This window comes from Paroedura picta, chromosome 2, assembly GCF_049243985.1.
Source record: "Paroedura picta isolate Pp20150507F chromosome 2, Ppicta_v3.0, whole genome shotgun sequence".
Classification (NCBI taxonomy): Eukaryota; Metazoa; Chordata; class Lepidosauria; order Squamata; family Gekkonidae; genus Paroedura; species Paroedura picta.
Window position 1 is genome coordinate 9,336,314 of NC_135370.1, and position 22,401 is coordinate 9,358,714.

The 22,401-nt window shown below is 47.1% G+C and overlaps 1 protein-coding gene across 4 annotated transcripts in view; it reads left to right on the forward strand.

Moving 5' to 3' along the window:
* ERBB4 (erb-b2 receptor tyrosine kinase 4) overlaps window positions 1-22,401 on the forward strand; it is a 918,733-nt gene that overhangs the window by 704,927 nt on the left and 191,405 nt on the right. For all 4 annotated transcript variants that reach the window (XM_077319331.1, XM_077319333.1, XM_077319330.1 and 1 more), the window contains exons 17-18: window positions 10,403-10,535; window positions 22,231-22,353. In XM_077319331.1, the coding sequence (XP_077175446.1) occupies window positions 10,403-10,535; window positions 22,231-22,353 (256 nt within the window). The remainder of the gene's footprint in view (window positions 1-10,402; window positions 10,536-22,230; window positions 22,354-22,401) is intronic.

Below are 22,401 nucleotides of genomic sequence, written 5' to 3' on the forward strand. Positions count from 1 at the left end.
ACAGGGAGGATTGCTTGTTCCAAATCTCCCCCCCCCCCCGATGCCAGCTGAGAAAGGGAAGCTCTTTTGCTAACATAAATATTAGCTTGGATCCCCGAGCTCGGATCCCATGGTAAACTTCTGTAATGGAAAGGATGTCGTTCCACAAAGCTGGACTCGCTCACCACCTCCCTCTCAACTGGAGTCCAAACCTCCATTCTGCTTTTGGGAACTTCTGGGGGGAAAAGCAGGAAGGGAGAAATAGCAAGTGAACAACAGACTTCTATTATAATCATATATGTCTCCACATCAAAACAAACTATTTGCACTATTTTACTAATGCACACACCGTGTGAGAGAGACTATATTGCATCTTCCCCATTTAGAGAAGGGGAGATATTGAGAGGACTGCCAGACGTGGCTAATGCAGGAAAGCGCAACCCCAGGACTCAATGCAAAATTTAGAAATAACAACAACAAACACCCATGGAGGAATAAAATGCTTTGGATCAGAAGCTACAGCTAATACTTTTAAATTCCAGGATCTGGAGAAAACTTCACATGAAATAAAGCCGGTCAAAGCACTTGAATTACAAATTTTGGTGTTCATTGTCTAATTTTAACATCAAATTCGGTCAAAATTTAAACACCGGCTGGATTTTGAAATGTTGGGAAAAAACTGGATTATCCTGTGCATTCAAATATATTTCCTGTTCTCATCACTGCAACGGCAATCCTAAATACATTTATTAGAAAATATGCCCCACTGAGTTCTGTGTACGGGTGTACAAAGAAACCCCCCAAAAGTATTTTTTTGGGTTCTAGTATATTGAATTGAGTTCACCCCAAAGGCATTTAAAGGGTCTGTGAGCCTTTAACTTTAACTGCACTCTAACTGTGACTGTCTGGAAAAATTATGGGAAAGAAGGTTCCTCTTAAATATTAGAAAGTGTTTTCTGATGGTAAAGGCTGTTCATGGATGGGATATGCTGCCTTGGAGTGTGGTGGAATCATCTTTGTTGGAAGTTTTTAGGAGGCAATTGGATGAGCATCTGTCAGGTGTTCATGATTTTTAAGTCCCTGAGAGGGTGGGGCTGGACTGGATGGCCCTTTGAGGTCCCTTCCAGCTCTCTGTGATTATGATTCTAAAATCCGGCTGAATTAATACCTGAAAAATAGCAAAAAGATAATTGTATGGTATTTTTCCAATTTGAATGAGTCAAATGCACACCCCTATTCCTGTGACTCTTGTAAGAATTAAGATACTTACTTTAAAGAGAAACTTAGTACAAAGACAAAGAAGATTAATTCCCTCCTCCCAGCTTGAAACCTAAATAAGTAGCCTCTAATTTTACTAGACTCCCTCCCCCTGGCCGGCAGGGTGTAGCTTGCATCACATTTGCAGAATATGTGAATAACCAGACAAATGCTTCCTTTGGATTGAAATGCATTTATTGAAGATATTTTGGATTGCAAGAAAAATATTAATAAAAAGAAAACTGATCTCCCCCTGCCAATTAGGGCACATTTCTCTTGAAGTTTTATTTCTTTCCAAGTCCAACAGCAATAGGATTCAGAAAATCAGATAATGTCTTTGTAGAGACGTAATTGCTGAACTATAGCAATTTTTCATAAGCATACAAAATATTTGAAATGGAAGATTCATGCTATCTTTAAATATTAGCCTGTATCTGCATTTAGTGTACACTATACATGATGCTGGGATTCTGCAGATATAGAATAATAGAATCCTGGAATCATAGAGCTGGAAGAGATCTACCAGGTCATCTAGTCCAACCCCCTGCAGGACGCACACAACTCATAACGACCTGCCCACCCACAGTGACCCCAATTCATAACTCATAACTACCCACAGTGACCCCAATTTCATGCCCAGACAATACCCTCCCTTCAAGAAAGCCAGGATCCCTGACCTGGAGGAAATTCACCTCCCGACCCCAAAGTGGCGATCAGCATTTCCCTGGCCATCCAGGGAAGGGGCACAAGAGTCAAGCACTGACACAGCCCTTCCTGCCCACCCACTCACAGTACGATAAAAGGCAATATTTATGCTTCGCATAAATTTAAAGCAGGCTCGTGACTTCATTTTGCCCCCTTTGCCTCAATCAAGAGGGATTTGATAATCCGGGCATAACGTATGTTGGGCATTTACACAGACAGAATACCGTTCTTGTAATATAATAGTGATAACTCCCCGAGTAGCATCAAGGCTTTCTCGGGAATAAATATTGGATACCTTTTGTTTTGCAGCTACCTTGAATTCTCCTTGATATTTATGAGCACGGGAGAAGTTTATTCCCTCACTCGTGCAGCAGAAAGTGGGGCTTTGCATACTTAGAAGCAACTAGAGTAAATACGTTTCCCTTTCGGAGGAGTATTGCCAGGAATACTAAGGAGCCTGGTCGAAATATAAGAAGGCCTTACCAGGCCAGATTAAGGCTTGGGGAGACCCCCTCCCCAGGCACTCCTACCTTGGAGTACAGGGACTGTTACATGGCCCCTCTACTGAATGAACTCACCCAGAGCAAGATCCTCTTTGCTCCTCACTTCTACCCCTCACTTCTTCTGCCGGGCAACTGTCCTCTCGAATACTTCTGAGGGAGAGAAGTACCAGCAGATTGCCAGAAAGGCTCTCCATGTCATGTTCCAATTGTTAATGCATGCTTTATTTTTGAATGGAAGAGGAGCAGAGTATAGGGTTACCAACCTCCCTGCACAGCCTGGAGATCTCCCAGAGTTTCAGTTGCTCTCCAGGTGATGGAGATCTGTTCCCCTGAAGAAATTGGCTGCTCTGGATGGCAACATCCCTAGCATAGTATCCTCCCTGCCTTGCCCAGGCAAGAGATCCATGGATGTCTCAACTCATAGCTGGCAGATATAGCTGTAGCCCCTGGACTTGGAATGGGGCTGAGCAGAACTTGCTGCTAATTTGAACCATGGAGGCAACTCCTGTCTGAGTGTCCTAGGTAGTAGACATTCTGGAGCAGCTTGGCTTTGAAGAGACAGCCCATGATGTGGTTCTCTGGCAGGCACCACCTGCTTAAGGTGGGTGAGGTGAAGGAGGATCTGCGATTGCCGTAGCGTTGCCAGGCCCCCTGGTCCAGGTGGGTTCCCCTGCTTTCTGGATGCACCTCACCCTCCCCAAACCGGAAGAAGGCTGTATTTTAACATCATGTCCTGAGATCACCCAGAAATGATGTCAGCATATCAGGGTCATCGGAGAGAGTGCCACTCTTGTTATTGGGCAAAACTCTGTGGTTAGAACCAAATTCTACCATAGAGTTTTTCCCAAAAGCCAGTGTGTTGCCCCCTGACCTCTCTGATGTGTTGATGTCTCTTCTGGGTGATGTCAGCATGTTGTGTCATTCCTTCCCACTCCAGGAAAGGCCTCCCCCCTTGCCCTGTTGGCATTGCCAATGGACTTGGCAACTCTAGAGTGCCACGAGGCAGTTCCTTGGAGGGCCAACAAGAGGGGACTGTGGCCATGGCCTTCCCCTAAGTCCGTGTTCATGGGGCCCCTGCTGGAATCCAGCTTTGTTCTGTTGCTTCAGACTAACATGGCCACCCACCTGAATCTCTGTCAAAAAGTATCGCCTTTTGTCCGTCCTGAACGTACCACCTTCAGCTTTATTGGATGCCCTGGAATTAGGCTTTTGGGAGATGTGAGAAAAGTTCACTTTGTCAGTTCTCTCTGCCCCATGCGTAATTTTATAAACCTCTTTGATGTCCGCCGTTAGCTGTCTCTCTATTCAACTGAAAAGTCCCTGGCTCTTCTGTCTTTCCTCCTAGGGAAGGGGCTTCTACCCTCTAATCATCTTGGTTGCCTCTTCTGTCCTTCTTTCCAGCTCTGCTCTGTCCTTTGTGAGGTATGGTGACCAGAGCGGTATACAGTGTTCCAGATGAGGTTGTGCCATGGATCTGTACGGGGGCTTTAGAAAATTGACAATTTTCTCTTCAGCCCTTTCCAAGGGATTTGCAGTTTGATGCACTGTTGGACAAAGCACTGTGTAGTTTTCCAGCATGATACCACTCAGCATTAGATCTCTGAGTAGTTACTTAGTAGATTAGGGTGTGGAGCTCAGTTTTCTCTGCCGCCTTCAACATCTCATGGATACTGTGGTACGCTCGATCCAGTGCCCTGATTAAACCCGGTGGAAGGAAATCCTGGCTTAATTATGCCCAGCTATTCACACCACCCACTAAAGGCACTTCTGAGCAGCTACTGAGCACCTAAAATGGATGCTCCTATAGCAAACTGATTTCTTGGTGAGGGCAGAGAATATCTTTTGGCCGACCGAGCAACGTGCCACTGTTTGTGGTGAGCACATTTTCCATTTCATACACAAACATAAACAGCCAGAGAGCTGCATGCGACACGGTTGAGGGAAGCGTGCCTGCCACCCCCTCACCCAATTTACCTGGCTTAACTGAGCCACTTCATGCAGGGAAGAGAACTCTGAAGCCCCGTTGCCAATGCAAGCTCAAAACTGGCTTTCGGGGGTCGGGGGTCGCTGGACTGCGGCTGTCAGAAAAGCCGAAATTGCTCCTTTTTGAGAGAATTGGAAATAAGCATCAAGCGCATAAAGACAGACGTTCTTTTGCTCAGCCGAAACTTCTTCACCTCAGAGGCCCGTCGACTAGATTTAGTGGGTTTTTTCCTCTCAGGCTTAAATCAGTCTCCATTAGATGGGGCCTGATGTGGCATATTTTAAAAACAGCATTAATTCTTTTTTTTTCTTTTTTCTTTTGCTAAACCAGATGCACACCAAGTGCCTGCATAAGTCCTTGCGTTACTTTATGCTGATCTTCTGTCTATTAATAAAAGAAGCACTGTGCAGTTCTGTACAGAAAACAGTTTGGAAGAGCTGGGAATCACTGAGCTTTGGGGAGCCTGCCTGTGCCTTTGATTTACATTTGGGACAGCAGATCCTTGTGAATTTTGAATTTTGTTGCCCCCTAGAAGCTTCCCATACAGCTTGGCAGATGCCTTAGGGCAGTGATCCCCAACCTTTTTATCACCGGGGACCAGTCAACACTTGATAATTTTACTGAGGCCCAGGGGGGGGGGTAGTCTTTTGCCGAGGGACATCACTGCCGCTGCTTGAGTCCCTGCTCTGCTTGCTTTCCCGCCAGCGCCCCTGACTTCCCACCGCCTGCGGCAGAGTGGCAGGGCAGCCCCGAGGCAGCAGCCGGGGAGGAGGATGAGGAGGAGCCGTGGCCCGGTACCGATTGATCCCCGGACCGGTACTGGGCCTCGGGCCAGGGGTTGAGGACCGCTGCCTTAGGAAAGCCAGTGGCATACCTAGCCTATGTGGGGCCTGGAGCAGGTGGGCGGGTGGGGTTGGTGATGCAGGGGATGGGGTTTGGTGACCCAGAACTGGGGGTTGGCAGGCAGAGTATGGGTCAGTCCCTGCTGCTCTCCTCATCAAGTGGTGCCAGGGCCCTGGCTGCCACACCCTAGAGACACATCTGATGGACACGCCTCTGAGTCAGCAGTGTGACTCAGTGACTAAAAATGCGAATGGGATTTTGGGCTGTATCAAACCGAGTATCGTGTCCAGATTATGGGAGGTCCAGATGACCACTTTACTCTGCCCTGGTTCGGCCTCACTTGGAGTCCTGTGTTCAGTTTTGGGCACCCCAGTTGAAGAGGGATGTAGACAAACTGGAGCGTGTCCAGAGGAGGGCGACAAAGATGGTGAGGGGTTTGGAGACCAAGACGTATGAGGAAAGGTTGGGGGAGCTTAGCCTGGACTTCCTCCCCTGCCCCAAACTCTGTTAGTTTTTCAGGTGCTCCTCCTGGGCTCTTTTCTGCTGCTAGATTCAAACATGGCTACCCATCAGGATCTATCACAAAGTTTTGTTTTTTTTTTCAGGAAACTTGTCCTTCAAAGAGGCTCATGTATAAAGATTGTTAATTTGTTTTAATCAATCCTGTGGCAACTAGGCCTCAAAGTTCACTTTTTGTGTGCATTTTATCATCTGTTTTGTTTGATGGTAGTGAAGCGAAGAGATAAGCTGTCCCTTCCCCAGCCTTCCTTCCCTGGCCAGAATGCCATCTTTCCTCCACTTCTATAAAAGCGCTTAGTAGTAGCCTAAGGGAGTCAACTGACTCTTGGTCCAGACTGAGGACCTGCCAGAAATACAGGAGTCTCTTTGATGTTTCTGAAGGTCTGGAGAGTAGGTCCCCTCCCCCCCACACACACACACTGGTGAGCCACCTTGTGCATTGGCCAGTGGCCACTTTAGAATTTCACTTAATGTCACTGGGAAAGAAGACATACTGCATACATGGAAAGGAATTATTCACTTCTGGATGAATATAGCATCCCCTAGCCTAGCCTTTCTCGCTTTTTTTGCCAGTGAGAATCCCTCAAAGATTCTTCAGGCTTCAAAACCCCCAGAAGTGGGGTGATTATGCAGAATACAGTAGGGTAGCAGCGCTATCTCGGGCTCCTCTCCTTCCCACACCTTCCAGGCCCATCACTGGCCATTTGGGGAGTGGGGGAGTGGATCAACATGAACATATATGGTCATATCACCTGAAATGTTTACCAGATTAAAAATATATATATATATAGAAAAATAATTAACTCCCACTCATTTCAACAAATGTTTCCAGGATTGGTTGAGAAATCCTGGGCCTATTCTGCACACAATAGATAATGCACTTTCACTGCACTTTAGAAGTAGAATTTCCTGTCCCGCACATGAAAATCCAGCTGCCAAAGTACATTGAAAGTGCATTATCCTATATGTGCAGACTGGGCCCTGGTCTAACCAGTTAATGAATCAGAGTGAAACGTCTTTTATGTGTTCAGCTGGCAACTTTTCCTGTTAAATAAATTAAAAGTCTTGTTGTGAGTTATCCTAATAATAATGGCAAGAGCTGCACAGTCGTCTCCCATTTTGCTCCTCAGTAGACCACCGAGGGCTGGAGAGCGCCTGGAGTCTGAGCAGTGGAAGTAGTAAGATATGCTTAGTGAGGGGGGAAAGTTTCCAGTCTTAGCTCTGAACTTTTATCAGGCATGCAGCCTTGCAATCATGAGTTTATGAGCGTTTGTGTTCACAGATGCCCTGATGACAGGGTGATCTGGGCAGATTCACGGGGACTAAGGTCATCCACTATCATTAAAATGATGCACCAAGGGAAGGACTCTGTTAATTAACTCGTCCTGTGCAGGGTTTTTTCCCCCTCTCTCAGCAACCTAAGACATTAAACACCCTTGGCATTGGGAGGAATAAATGTTATGGGTCAACTGGTAACATTTATCATTTGTAGAAGTAAACAGCAATTACTTTGAAAAGTAAAAAACGAATTTTCTGCACAGATAGACAAATCAGTAGCAACAATTTTTAGTGGATGTTAATGGAAGTAGCTAATCAGGTACTGAAAATGCTAAATGCAACTACCATCCAGAGACTAATTAAGTTAATTTTCACTATATCTGAAAGATCTCGGGTTGCACCAACATGTACAGGGGGCACAGATGCAACAAAAAATATCCCCTTTGGAAATATTAAAAAATTATGCTTCCCTGGGCTACCCAAGTCAGGGCTAAGAGGGCTCTGCACTCTTCTCAATCCATCAAGTTAGATCCAACCAACTTCTACACTGGTGAAAAAGGGAGGCAAGAGTCCTCTTTGACCACCAAAAAAGTTATGCTTCAGATCATGGGACTGGCATGTATACCGAATTGGTCAGACCACACCTGGAGTACTGTGTGCCATTCTGGAGGGCTCACTTCAAAAAGGATGTGGATAAAATTGAGGTGGTGGAGAGAAGAGCAAGAAGGATGATCCAAGAGGAAAGGCTGAGGGAACTAGTTCAGCTGTGGAATGGGCTGCCTAAGGAGGTGGGGAGCTCCCCCTCACCAGCCATCTTCAAGCAGCAGCTGGACGGATACTTAGGCTGATCCTCCATTGAGCAGGGGATGGGACTAGATGGCCTGGGTGACCCCTTCCCACTCTAGGATTCTAGGTGTCTAGTTCAGCAGTGGAATGGGCTGCCTAAGGAGGTGGGGAGCCCCTCCATTCACCAGCAGCTGGACAGAGACTTCTCAGGTGCTTGAGGCTGATCCTGCATTGATCAGGTGGTGAGACTGGACGGCCTCTTCCCACTCTAAAATTCTAGTAGTTCAGTAGTGGAATGGGCTGCCTAAGGAGGCGGGGTGCTCCCCCTTACTCTCCCATGGAAGCTCTCTAGTGGACTGCGGGTCAGTCTTCCACTCTCCCAGCTTAACCTGTTTCTCAGAGTTGAGGGTAAAATGGAAGAGAGAAGAATGATATATTGCTATGGTCACACCTTGGTTGAGCTCTCAACCTCAACGGTTCTAACCCAGATTCCCCGAAAGTAGAATAGATCTACTTCACAGGATGATTGTTATCGAAAGCAGGACCCCATGACAATATGAGATTGAGCCCTCTTGTTGGTGCCTATAAGACTCTGGGCCAGGTTGGGTGACCTTGTGGGAACTTTAGGCATACTGCTTCGAGATCCAGGAATGGAGAAAGATGGAGGATACAGGTAAACCAATTGGGCTGTGGACATTGTTGTGCTGGATCAGCTCATTTAAATCCAGCTGGTATTCAGGAGAGAGCCTGGTGTTGTGGTCAAGAGACTCTGATCTGGAGACCCGGACTTGATGCCCTCCTCCTCTTCCACATGAAGCATGATCGTGACCCCGGACCAGAAATAGTTCTGTCAGAGTTTTCTCACCACCATGCCCCCAACCTCACAAGGTGGCTACTGTGGGAAATTTGTAAGCCTGCTTGGTATAGTGGTTAAGAGCAGCAGCTTCTAATCTGCTGAGCGGTGTTTGATTCCCCACTTCTCCTACACATGTGACCTGGGGTCACCACAGTTCTGTTCTGACCGAGCAGTCTTGTCAGATCTTTCTCAGCCCACCTACCTCACAGGGTGTTTGTTGTGGGGAGAAGAAGGGAAGTCAATTGTAAGCCGCTTTGAGAATCCTTAAGGTAGAGAAAAGTGGTGTATAAAAACCTACTCTTCTTCCCCCACATGAAGTCTATTGAGTGACCACGGGCTAGTCAGTTCTCTCAGAGCTGTCTCAGCCCAACCTACCTCACAAGGTGCCTGTTGTGAGGAGAGGAAGGGAAGGCTGTTTTAAAACTTCTTGAGGTAGAAAAAAAAGTAGAGTGTAAAAAACATGTATTTTTCTTCTTCATATCTTGGAAATCTGGTAAAAAGTAATTCCATTTGAGAAGTGAATAACAGGATTTGAGGCCCATCTCTAGTCGCTTGACCCATGAATGTGGTTCCTGATGTGGAGCAAAATGTTGCCTCTTGGTTCCCCTAGCTACACATCACTACTCTACCAGTCTCTCAGGACTTTGTTGTGGTCATGAGTCTGTGCAGGAGGCAGAGCTCCCTTAGAAATTTCATGTAGAAGTTGGTTAGAGTAAAATATGTATTATAGGGATTTGAACACAGCGAATTATTCAGGGAGAGGGAAGGCAGAACAGTCTATCTCAATCTCGTCAGATCTTAGAAGTCAATCAGGGCTGCTTCTTGGGTGAGAGATTGTCAAGGAAGGCTCTCCTGAGGAAGGCAATGGCCAATATACTTTTCCCTGGCCTTCATAGTACATTGCTTGGGTTGCCATAAGTTGGAAGTAGGGTTGTGTGCTTCAGCCGCCAAAGCACACAAACCTAGTTGGAAGCTAAGCATAGTTGATACTTGGCTTGAAGACCACCAAGGAAAACTCTGAAGAGGAAGGCCATGACCAACAACCTCTGCTTCCCATTGGGCTTGATAGCCCTTTACTGGGGTTGCTGTGAGTCATCTGTGACTTGACAGCCCTTACATATGTGATATTCCTGGCATGGAGGGGATTTCAGACATATCACTAGTTTGGCTATGGCTGAATTCTGTTGAGGCCTGACCTATGCCTTCTTTCTGACAACTACAGTTGGTTCTTACAAGCCAACAGCAGACCTGTGGAGATAACCTCTCTCAGAGCAAGCTGCATGAAGACTCAAATTGTGTTCTTTTCTTTATGAGAAAGAAGAGCCACAGCCTTAAGAGAATGCGCGGCTCTGGTGGTGCGCTCTTCTCCCAAACTTCTCCTAAGCATGTGCTTTATCACCTTCCTTTTCCCATTCAACATTTCACTTATCCTCCGAGCAATGTTCTTTGTCAGCCTTTCTGTATACGCACCCCCTCCTCTCCCACCTGTGCATGAATACCTACTATATAAAGGAATCCAGAACGGATGTCATCTCGAGAAACGTTCTCACTTCCGTCATTGTGTTGCTCGCTATTTGAAATGTGACCGGTCTAACGTCAACGTTTCCCGTAAGCGTGCCCCACAATTCATATGGCGCACGCACACAACCTTCTTCCTCTGACTCACAGTTGGTGTCTGATCTTGATTTACAGGACACCCCTGATTGCAGCTGGAGTGATTGGCGGACTCTTCATCATCGTCATTTTAGGCTTGACCTTTGCCGTTTACGTGAGACGCAAGAGCATCAAAAAGAAGAGGGCCTTACGAAGGTTCTTGGAGACTGAGGTACGGGGGCTTTTTTCCGCCTTTTGCAGAAAAATGCCTGACAGTTGGAAATGGCTTTCCACCTCTCGTGGCTTGAGCTGTTTTCATTCTCCCACGCACGTAGCAGGGATGACCATAAAAATCCTCCCTGTCTGAATCTCTCCACAGGTAATGGGTTCCGCTTTGCCTAATCTGATGTATCAAGTGGCAAACAAACAATTTATTTGCAGTCATTTAGACCCGGACAATAAATGCGGTGGTACCAAAGTCAGAGATAAAATATTACTATATTAGTTAATTAGTTGAGTGAATTTATATAAAACCGGTCAATGTATATAATTGACACCGAGATTTATTTACATGGAAAATTTCTGTGCATCCTAATGGCAGCAGCAGTGCAGAATTTGGCAGAATATAGGTTTCTCCACCTTTTCTTTTGCTGTCTGACCCGAGTACCTCTCTAATGTAGTTTGCATTATTTTATCTCATGATGTATTATATATGGGGCAGCGGAGTTGAACATGCTCCCTTGTCTCTACCTGATCGTTGGGACAGGGTCCTAGTCTCTGTGCGGGGCGGATTTTTTTGTAGTGACCCTCTAGTCCTGCTGTCGGCAGGGCTGAGCACCTGGCAAAAGTGAAAGCTCTTCTCTATTTAATATTCCCAAGGTTATACAGGGAGGTGGCTGGAGCTGTTACATATTCTGGCACTAGAAAACCAGGGGAATTACTTATGTCTTTCTGGAGTTCTGGCCCTGCTGGTGGAGCTCCTAATGACACTTGGGTTTTGGCCAGTGTGTGACACAGAGTGTTGATGGGCCGTTGGCCTTATCCAACAGGGCTTCTTTGGTGTACTTATGTCTAGGGTAGTGATGCTCTGCCTTCTTGGTGCTTGGGAGGCAACAGTGGGAGGGCTTCTAGAGTTCTGTTGCCACTGGGATAACCTCCAGATGGCCCCTGGGTTTTGGCTACTGTGTGACAGAGTGTTGGACTGGATAGGCCATTGGCCTGATCCAACATGGCTTCTCCTATGTTCTTAAATCATCCCTCATATGTTTGGAGCTATTTTCCCTTTGGCGTTTGGCCGGGCTGCCTCCACTTCCCAGTATTCAGCCTGTACCTGAGGTTTGGAGACAATCTTGCAACTCATCCCCTCTATGGGCCACTCCTAAGGAAAGTTGCAAAGAATACAGAGGGAGGAAAGAGTTTCTCGGTTGCTTAATCCCAAATTCACCAAGGCCACGAGAGGGGGAGCAGCATTAGAAAGCAAAGCAAAACACACCAACACCACTAATCTGCTTTCTTGGGATAGACCATCCTGAGAAGCTCAGCACTAATTGGGGGCAAACTTCCAAGAGGGTTCAAGGCCTGTTAAAGCACATCAATTAGAGCCAGGTTTCCCTAGAAGGGTCAGCAACTAGGATCTCCAGCGCTGACAGCAACCTAATAATTTGCAAAAAGGAATGGTTCTTTGCCAAAGTGGGATTTGCCGACACTGTTCTGTCTGCCATGCTGAGCTCCTTCCCACAAAGGCCATCACTGGGACAATTGATCAAGGGAGGAGGGACTAGTTCTTTCCGCTGGAAATTCATGCGTGAACTTGATTAAACGTCAGGTCTGCATCCTCGTCAGGACGAGGTCTTCCTTGGAAATAAACCTTTCTGTCTGACTGACTGTGTGAAGGGGGAGGCTTGGTGGAAGCTGGGCTGCCAGGATGTGACCCTGAAATGCCTCCAGTATCTTTAAGACAGGATGATTGCTCTTCCCACTGCTTTAAATGCCTGTGCTTTCACTTCTCGTTGAACACCATGAACCTGAGGTAGCCAGCCATAGGTAGTTCTTAAAGATGTCTTCCTGTAACCCCACTGTGGTGGAATCTCAGGACATGTTGCTTCCTGCCCATAGAGCTTTCTGATGGGACAAGTGGCCAGGGATGGGAAGGGCCGCTTTTAAAGACTAGATTGGCAACTTTGATGGATTACGACAGAGGCAGGCTGTCTCTGTCTAGCTTTTCTCTTCCAGAGGTAGGAAGGAAATGGCCACTGCAAGGGTTGCATCTGTGGCTGCCAGCTTTGGCAGCACATGAGTTCTGTGCTCAGGGTGGGCCTCCTTCGACAGTGCTTCTCCAGGCTCAAAATTAACAAGCTGTTGAATTTGTCCCAAGCACAAATGAAACATTTGCAATCAAGTCAGATACTTTTGAGAGAGAAGAAGAGAAGCAAAGAACAGTGGAACTAAGACAACCCTCCTCTCTCCCTAAAAAACAGAAAGGGACTGTTGTGGAGGATGCTTTAAAATACCAGGAAACTCACCCGGGGACGCTGGGCCCATCAGTCATTCAGGCGCAGCTGGTGTTGTGGAGACAGAGCAGAGGAGAGCAGGAGGTTGTGGGGAGCCGCTCCTGATATTAGGGAGTGTGGTCACACCCCAGTTCCCCAAAGCCAAGTCCGCAGACTTTAGAGAACAGGGTGGCCCACGAGAAGACAAAACAGTTACAAAACCCAAGAAAGCAGATAATCTATCCTCCTTGTTTGGTAGTCTGCCACCACCTCTGAATGGGTCCCTAGGCGTCCAAGACCCACAGGCAGTCTTGAAGCCTATTAGGGACTGTCCAGGGACAAGTCCCACACTCAAAAGGCTTAGTTGGTAGTATGGTACAAGTTAAGCAGGCTAGGCTTCGTCTTAGCTTGTCTCAGAATCAAATGACAAAGTTCTAAAAAATAAATTGATATTTATTAAGGTGCACACATAATTATACACTGGCAGTGAGAAAACAAAAATGTTATATAATATTTCTAGCTAACACATGATACTCACAAGAATGGCAGGATGACAAGACTGAATTTCAAAGTTGCAGAAGGCACAGACAAGGGTTTCCCCAAAATCTGAACAATGGGATGTTGCAATAGAAAACCTTTATGGCTGATTCCCACATGGGGTCTTGGACACAGAAACCAATCATATCCAAATTAAGAATTTATTAATTAACCAATAGGGTTACTAATGTCAAGTTAGATGAGCCAATCCTGAAGCAGATGATATAATGTCAACCCATCTCACTCAAGGCCCATTTCTCACAACAAGTTAATTGGGAAGAACTGAAGCCAATTGTCTTATCAGTAGGTACCGATAGTGTGAAGCTTCTCAAGGGCACAGGTGCAACTAATTGGCACTACATTCCTACACTATGAGAGCAAAGACTTTCTCAGAAGGCCCACTAAAGATTTTGCAGGGCTGAAGCCTGAACCAAAGTTTCAGGAACAAGATTTTAAGGTACTATTTCACTACAGGGAGAGAGCAGGATAACAACAACCATAAGTATTCATAGACTAGAATAAAAGAGTCAAAAACTTAGAAGGGGCTTCAAGACTATCCAGCCCAGTCCCCCACACCACCCAAGATGACCTAAAACATTCTGGTCAAATAATTGACCAACCTCAACTTAAAGACCTCCAAGGAGGTAGAACCCAATTCTGGGTAATTCTCCCCAATTCTGGGCAGCCAGTTCTACCATTAGACTGCCTGATCCTAGCTTTTTTGTCAACCAAGCTAGCAAGTCGAAACCAGTCTGGGAAGTCCCACAAATTAAGGACTCGTAGGTCAGCAAAGATGAACTTGGGCACATTGTAAGTGGGTGGGCAGAAGGGACTGAGTCAGTGTTTGGCTCTTGTGGCCCTTTCTTGCATGCCAGAGAAATGCCAATTGCCACTTTGGGATCAGGTGGTGAATTTCCTCCAGGCCACACTGGCCAGGGATTCTGGGATTTTTTTGGGGGAAGGCATCATCCAGGCATGGAATTGGGATCTCTGTGGGTGTTCATCTGTAAGCCTTGACCTACACTTGGATTTCACAGAGGGACCCGCGCCTCCCCCCGCAGCACGCTCTCGGCTACCAGGCCTCCCTCTCCCTCCCCCCCTGGTTCCCAGCCTGAAAAAGGTTGGGGACCGCTGCACTAAAATATGCACATTCCATGCTCTTTGCAACTGGATTTTGCTGTGTGAAATGGTAGGATCCTCTTGCAAACAGTGACCAGAGCAGACGGGAACAGCACTATTGAGCATGTGCAAAAGCACCTATGTCATCCCTCAAAGGGAATCTTGCAGCAGGTAAGGGCTGAGCAGAGGCTAGGCACAGAAACCAGAATAGTGGCATCCTTGGTTTCAGTTATGGGCAGAAAGGTCTAGGCCCAATATATTTGGGAGACCGAATCCCTGCCTATACCCCCAAAAGAGCACTATGCACCATCACCACCAGCTAGCTGGTGATCCCTGGCCCCAAAGAAGCACATCGGTCCTCAACAAGGGCCAGAGATTTCTCTGTCCTGCCCCCCACCTGGTGGAACGAGTTCCCTGAAGAGATCAGGGCCCTGCCTGAACTCCCACAATTCCACAGGGCCCGCAAAAGAGAGCTCCTCCACCAACCCAATAACATCCACAGGTTCCCTCCCCCAGACATCTCCTCCATGGCCTGAATCAGTCTGACCTCACTGGGGGTTTCTGTCTAAGTTGTTGATCCATTTATATTATTGTTGATCAAAACCATTGAAATTGTGTTAATTTAAAATCACTGTTGGGTTATTATTGCTGTTATTTTGGACTATGTTCTATGCTTTATTTTTAATTATTATTTATTTATTATATTTATATACCGCCCTCCCCTGGGGGCTCAGGGTGGTTTACATAAGAACAAACAACAATACATAAAACAATCTATAATAACTTTACAATAATAACTAATGGTTATAACTGTATAACAATGTAACAGTATAAATAATATAGACAATACAACAATGCAACAGTACAAACAGGTCCAGAGCATATTGGTGGAATTCTGAGGGGGGGGGGGAGCAGGGGCCTTTCAGTCGCTGGTCCCAACCAAATGCCTGGCGGAAGAGCTCCTTTTTGCAGGCCCTGCGGAACTGTTTAAGCTTAGGTTGTTCCATGTATTACCCCACAACTTTATATGTAAACCACCCTGAGCTGTACAGGAGGGCAGTGTAAAAATCTAATAAATACATAAATGCGGGAAGAATAGCTGAGCAGTGAAATCAGCTGCCTACGGAAGTGGTGAGCCCCCCCCCCCCGCCTGGTAGTCTTCCAGAAGCGGCTGGACACACACGGGTCAGGGATAGAATCATAGAATCATAGAATCATAGAGTTGGAAGGGGCCATACAGGCCATCTAGTCCAACCCCCTGCTCAACGCAGGATTAGCCCAAAGCATCCTAAAGCATCCAAGAAAAGTGTGTATCCAACCTTTCCTTGAAGACTTCCAGTGAGGGGGAGCTCACCACCTCCTTAGGCAGCCTATTCCACTGCTGAACTACTCTGACTGTGAAAAACTTTTTCCTGATATCTAGCCTATATCGTTGTACTTGAAGTTTAAACCCATTACTGCGTGTCCTCTCCTCTGCAGCCAACAGAAACAGCATCCTGCCCTCCTCCAAGTGACAACCTTTCAAATACTTAAAGAGGGCTATCATGTCCCCTCTCAACCTCCTTTTCTCCAGGCTGAACATTCCCAAGTCCCTCAACCTATCTTCATAGGGCTTGGTCCCTTGGCCCCAGATCATCCTCGTCGCTCTCCTCTGTACCCTTTCAATTTTATCTATGTCCTTCTTGAAGTGAGGCCTCCAGAACTGCACACAGTACTCCAGGTGTGGTCTGACCAGTGCCGTATACAATGGGACTATGACATCTTGTGATTTTGATGTGATGCCTTTGTTGATACAGCCCAAAATGGCATTTGCCTTTATTACCGCTGCATCACACTGCCTGCTCATGTTTAGTTTACAATCCACAAGTACCCCAAGGTCTCGTTCACACACAGTGTTACCTAGAAGCGTATCCCCCATCCAGTAGGCATGCTTTTCATTTTTCTGACCCAGATGCAGAACTTTACACTTATCTTTATTAAATTGCATCTTGTTCTCATTTGCCCATTTTTCCATTGTGTTCAGATCTCGTTGAACTCTGTCTCTATCTTCCGGAGTATTTGCCAGTCCTCCCAATTTGGTGTCATCTGCAAACTTGATGAGGATGCTGTAGGATGACCCTGCATTGAATGGAGAGTGGAGGAGATGGCCTCCATGACACCTTCCGAACCTTATGGTTCTGTGATCTGTGCTGCCCTGCAAACAAGACTGCCCTGCAACCTAGGCATTATGGTGGAGCGCTTCGGCACGGTTTGGCCACCTCGGAAATCACCGAAACCCGAGGCGGCACGTAGGAGGCCAGTGCCGTGGTGCAGAGAGGAGGTGCGGCGGAGTGTGAACTGGAGGCTGTATGCAGGCGTGGAGCACTGTGCCTGCATGTGGCCGCCAGCTGATGTGCCGCCGCCCTGCCTTTCTGTGCTGCAGCACTGGATGCCTCGGGCTTCGTTGATCGCCGAGGCGGCCGAACCGCACCAAAGCGCTCAACCCTACTAGGCATCTGTGGAGAAAAAAGGATGGGAAGAATTGAGGTAGCCTACCCGTGAGCCCTTCCTAAATTTCATCCAGCCAGCTTTTGGTGCCTGGGAGGACAAGTGGGTAGCGAGGGGATTCGTGTTCGAATTACACATTTAACTAGCTGTTTTCAATATATGTATATATAGTCAGCTTGTTTTTATTTGCCTTGGGGATGGAGTAAAAGGCAACCTTACTAATGACATTTTGTTAATAATGTGGGCTGGTTAGAGAACATAAAACGGGGTTGGCCTCATAGATTCCCCTCCTTGCTTCTATACTGAATGGTCAACATACATCTGTGTACAGGGAAGTTAATTAAGGGAAGCAGTGTGCAGAAATTATTGTGTCAGGCTTCTGTCTGTGGCCTTGCTGTTTGTTTTCATTCTAGATTAATAAAGTAATTCCCAGTTCCCAATAATTTCTGCCTGCACAGCGTAGTCCGTTCAGCTAATTAAGTAGTCCGCAGCCCTCGCAGAGGCACGATAATGGCGCTCAGATGGCCACAGGCAGGGCATTTAGCCCCGCAGACGGGTCCCAGGAAATGTGGCAGCCGTTTCGAAGCCAGTTTCAGCCTTTAATTATTTTTTTTCTCCAAAGAGAGGACAAGCAATTTGTCAGTGTTTAGACTCCCCACCCCCCATTTCTGTAATATATAAAACCCTCTGCCCAGAGCTATGCAAGGTTCTAATCAGGATATGAACATTATAATTCGTTCAGCAGTGGAATCGGCTGCCTCAGAGACAGTTTCCGCACTGGGAATGTCGCTGCTCTGGCTCCCGTGCAGGAGCACAAATGGAGCTCCCCCCAATGGCTTTCACACAGCAGCTGGACAGAGACTTCTCTTGGATGCTTCAGGCTAGGGGTCATCAAACTGCGACCCTCCAGATGTCTATGGACTACAATTCCCATGAGCCCCTGCCAGCATTTGCTGGCAGGGGCTCATGGGAATTGTAGTCCATGGACATCTGGAGGGCCGCAGTTTGACTACCCCTGCTTTAGGCTGATCCTGCTTTGATCAGGGATGGCACTAGATGGTCTGCTTGCCCCCTTCCCACTCTAGAATTCTATCAGTCTAGTTCAGCAGTAAAATGGGCTGCCTAAGGAGGGGGGTGAGCTCTTCCAAGCAGCAGCTAGACAAAGACTTCTCCTGGATGCTTCCAGATGATCCTGCCTTGAGCAGGGGGTGATCTGTATGGTCCCTTCCCACTCCAGGATTCTACACGTCTAAATAAATGCACAATTGAGTGATGCTCTCACCAAGAACTCTGTTGCCACGGTTTGTCGGGCTGCAAGTCACAGCAGAGGGCACGCCACTGTAATGGCATAATAATATTATTATTAAAATATCTGAAGAAGTGTGCAGAGACTCCTGATAGCTCCTCCCATGCCCCAAATATTGTTAGTCTTCCAGGTACTCCTGGATACTTGCTCTTTTCTACTGCTGCAGACAGGCTAACATGGCCACCCGCCTTATTCTGAACGAGATGCCTCATCCATTGAGGTCAGTATTGTCTACCCAGTCTGTCAGTGGCTCTCCAGGGCCTCAGGCCAAGATCTGCCACGATCCTTTTAGCTGGAGAAGCCGGTGATAGAGCCTGGGATTTTCTGCATTAAGAGCGGGAGGTTCTTGCCCTGAGCCACAGGGCATTGCCATTTGAGTCCCATTAATGTGTTCAATAGGGAGAAGTGTCTCCACAATCTAAACACATCCCTGTCATTTTTTTAAAAACCAAAGACTTTAAACAATCGGAAAACGCCTGCTGGTTATTTTTGTGACCCTCCCCCTGCCCTCAGTGCCCAGGAGCCTCCTTCCTGTTGTGCCATTCTGGCTCTCTAAACTAGGCGTGGACACAACCCAGAGCACGAACTCAGGAACCCCATGAAAATAGCTCACAAACAGAGCGTCCTGCAAATTTGGCTGCAAGACCCTCCAGTTTCTGGGTTGGGTGGTTTGTGCTGGGACTGGGCGCATCTGCTGCATCATCAGCATGCACCATCTGGCTGCAAGAGATTTCAGTATGCAGATTCCAGCCCTCTCTCCCCCCCCCCTCCAAAGGGAGAGAAATGAACCAGCTCACCAAAATGGCTGTAATGGGAGCCAGCCCCAGCTGGACAGTGGTGAGCTGTCAGCTCCTGCCACCTGGACTGATCCAGGGCTGGCCTCCTTTGCAGACGCCAAACCAAGACCAGCATTTCCTGGTCCACACCATTCCCTACTCTGGAGTAACTCATGGCAAGCCATGGGGTGATAAATTTTCTCCTAATTTTATTGTGGTAGATTTATCTTTGGGTGTTAGCTGGCAAGTGCGGGTAGTGAGGGAGCTTCATTTTGCCAGGCTTCTCCCATCTGTCAGATTCATCTAGTCCACGGCTCACTGTGCATGTCCACAGACTGTGCCGCTCTGAACTAACAGAAGCACAGATAAAACTATTCAATCGGAGACGTCAGCATAACCTGATGTAGGGCGTTCCAGAGGGCAGCTCTGTCGATCTACAGGATTCATGTCCAGGAGCACCTGGGAGAGCAAGAAGACTCTCGAGAGCTCCTACGCAGAAAATCTGGTTGGTCCCCAAGGTGCTGCTGAACTCAGCTCTGGAAGCTGTAATAAATACCTTTTTTTTATTCCTAAAATTAGTATTCTGCAGAGGACTCCCAGAAGGGCATAGTCTGGGGAATTTAAGTCTAACGCTCTGCAATTTTCATGAAGTCACACGCTGACATTCCACATTTCTCATGCCAAGAAATTAATTTTAAACTGGACCCAATCTTATTTAAGACTAGTATCAAAGCCCATTTTAAAAATGGGCTTTGAAAGGGGTGGCAGGCAGGAGGGTGTGAGAGGGTGGGCGCAGCTCCTTTTGGCCCGTAAAGTGGGCTAAAGGGAATGGAAAGGCCCCCGCCCGCTGGCGGTGACAGGGCTTTCCAGCCCGCAGGGAGGGTACGAACTTCCCCCCCCCCGCTCCCTCCCAGCAGGAGCGTACCTTCAGGCCGCAAAGCCCTGTCTCTGCCTCTCTCCTTGTGGGTGGCAATGGAGGCCGCATCCACAAGGCTTCTAGCAGGCAAGGAGTGAGGGTGGGAGTTGGAGGGGGAGAGCCAATCAGGGTGGACCTGGACAGACAGGGCCCTGGACAGTCTTCTCCCAGGAGGCTGTTTCCTAAATATATAAGTGAGCAAAATAGTGTTAAGGATTACTTGCTTACTATCACCTAGCCATAGCTTCAACAGGAAATTTTCACACATGATTTGTTCCATTTGTTGCAATCATCAGATTTTATTTGTTTTAATTTATAGTCTAATTTAGATGCCCCCCCCCTACCCTGAAAGCTCAGGGCAGCTTACAACAACTCATAAAACAGAGTTAAAACAGTTTAACCTCAAAACATTTAAGCAATACATTTTTTAAAACCGAGAAGCACATATTTTACTTTCCTATATTTTATTCAATGTTTACATTTATAGACCACCCCTCTTGAACCTGTCATCTTGGGGCGGTTTACAGCATTCATAAAATTCCATTAAAACAGTTAAAACAACCATACATTATTAATGGTACCATAAACTGTCTGCCAGATCTCATAGGCTAGACCAGTCGGTGGATTTGGTTATCTGTGTTTATTATCCTTCTCATATGAAGGAAGGCAAGCAAGAGTGAAGAGCTGACTATGTCGCAGCAGGGGAGGGCCACTGATGCTCAGTTTATTTACTTCTCCAAACTCAGCCATAAGCATGGTGGAAGAGCTCCATCTTACATGCCCTACGGAACTGTGCTAGTCCTGTTAGGGCCCTGATCTTCTCTGGGAGCTCATTCCACCAGGCAGAGGCCAAGGCAGAGTAGGGGGAGGGAGTAAATTTCTCAGTTTGATGTTCATTTGGTAGCATGCGGATGGTTATTTCCAGCATATACCTGTGTCTGGTTGACGGTTGGGAGGTCAGTTCTTGATGGTGTTCTAGTAGCGTTCTGTAGGTCTCAACCGTACCTCTGTAAGGAGCTATTCCTGTAAGGAGTTTGACCGCTGCGTTCTGGACCAGTTGGAGTTTCCAGATCAGGAACAAGGGTAGGCCTATGTAAAGCGGGTTGCATTAGTCTAATCTGGAGGTGACCATTGTGTGGATTACAGTGGCTAGTTCAGGTGCTGACAGATAGGGCGCTAGTCACCGTACCTGGCACAGATGGTACAAAAGCCTGGCAGGCAGCATTTGTGTGTTTATCAATCGATAAGAGGCAATCCAAGATCATACCCAGACTCCTGATGGTGGTCAAAGTAGTTAACTGGACCCTGTCAAGCGCTGGGAGCGCTCCATCTGGATGACACTGGCCCAGCCACAGGACCTCCATCTTAGCTGGATTTAGTTTCAGTCAGCTCCGCTTGAGCCAATCCGCCTCTGTCTCCAGGCAGCTGGTCAGTATTTTTGGGGGTGTAGATGGATGGCCGTCTATCAACAGCTATAGCGTATTAGTATAACGTGTTGATGACAATCCAGCCCAAAACTCCTGAGTCCTGATTAGCTGGGCAAGGGGGGCACATTTATATATTAAACAATATTGGGAAACGAATTGTTCCCTGTGGGAGCCCAGATGTTACGGCATGCTGCTGGGAGATACACACCCCTACTTCTGCCCTCTGCTCACCATCAGTCTCTGTTTAATTGCGCCTAGTTCATACAAATAGTAGATGACATATAAAGCATTTAAGATCCAGAAGACAGTGTAACAGAGAAAAAGCAAGCTGTAATCATAATTTTTGTCTTCACAAATTTAGAGTTTTACTTAGGACAAAATTGAGATGGTGCAAAGGAGAGCAACAAGGAGGATCCAGGGCTTGAGGATAAAGCCCTATGAGGAAAGGCTGAGGGACTTGGGAATGTTCAGCCTGGAGAAGAGGAGGCTGAGAGGGGATATAATTGCTGCCTTTAAGTATTTAAAAGGTTGCCACTTAGAGGAGGGAAGGTTCCTGTTGGCAGCGATAAAAATAAAATATCAGGAAAACAAATTCACTGTCAGAGTGGTTCATCCATGGAATGGGCTGCCTAAGGAGGGGGTGAGACCCCCCTCTTTGGTGGTCTTCAAGCAACATTTGGACAGATACTTTTCCTGGATGCCTTAGGCTGATCCTGCTTTGAGCACGGGGTCAGACTAGATGGCCTGTATGGGCCCTTCCACCTCTCTGATTCTTTGATTTTAGTTAACCAACAAATCTTTGAAAGTAGCCTTTGCAAGGATGGCCATTTTTCATGACTGCTCATTCCCCCCACCAACGTTATTTTGCAGCTGGTGGAGCCTTTGACTCCAAGTGGCACCGCTCCCAACCAAGCACAGCTCCGGATTCTGAAGGAAACAGAGCTCAAGCGTGTGAAGGTCCTTGGATCGGGAGCCTTTGGAACAGTGTATAAGGTACATCTCCTTCTTTCCTTCTGGAACTTGAGTGCATGCAATAGAGTT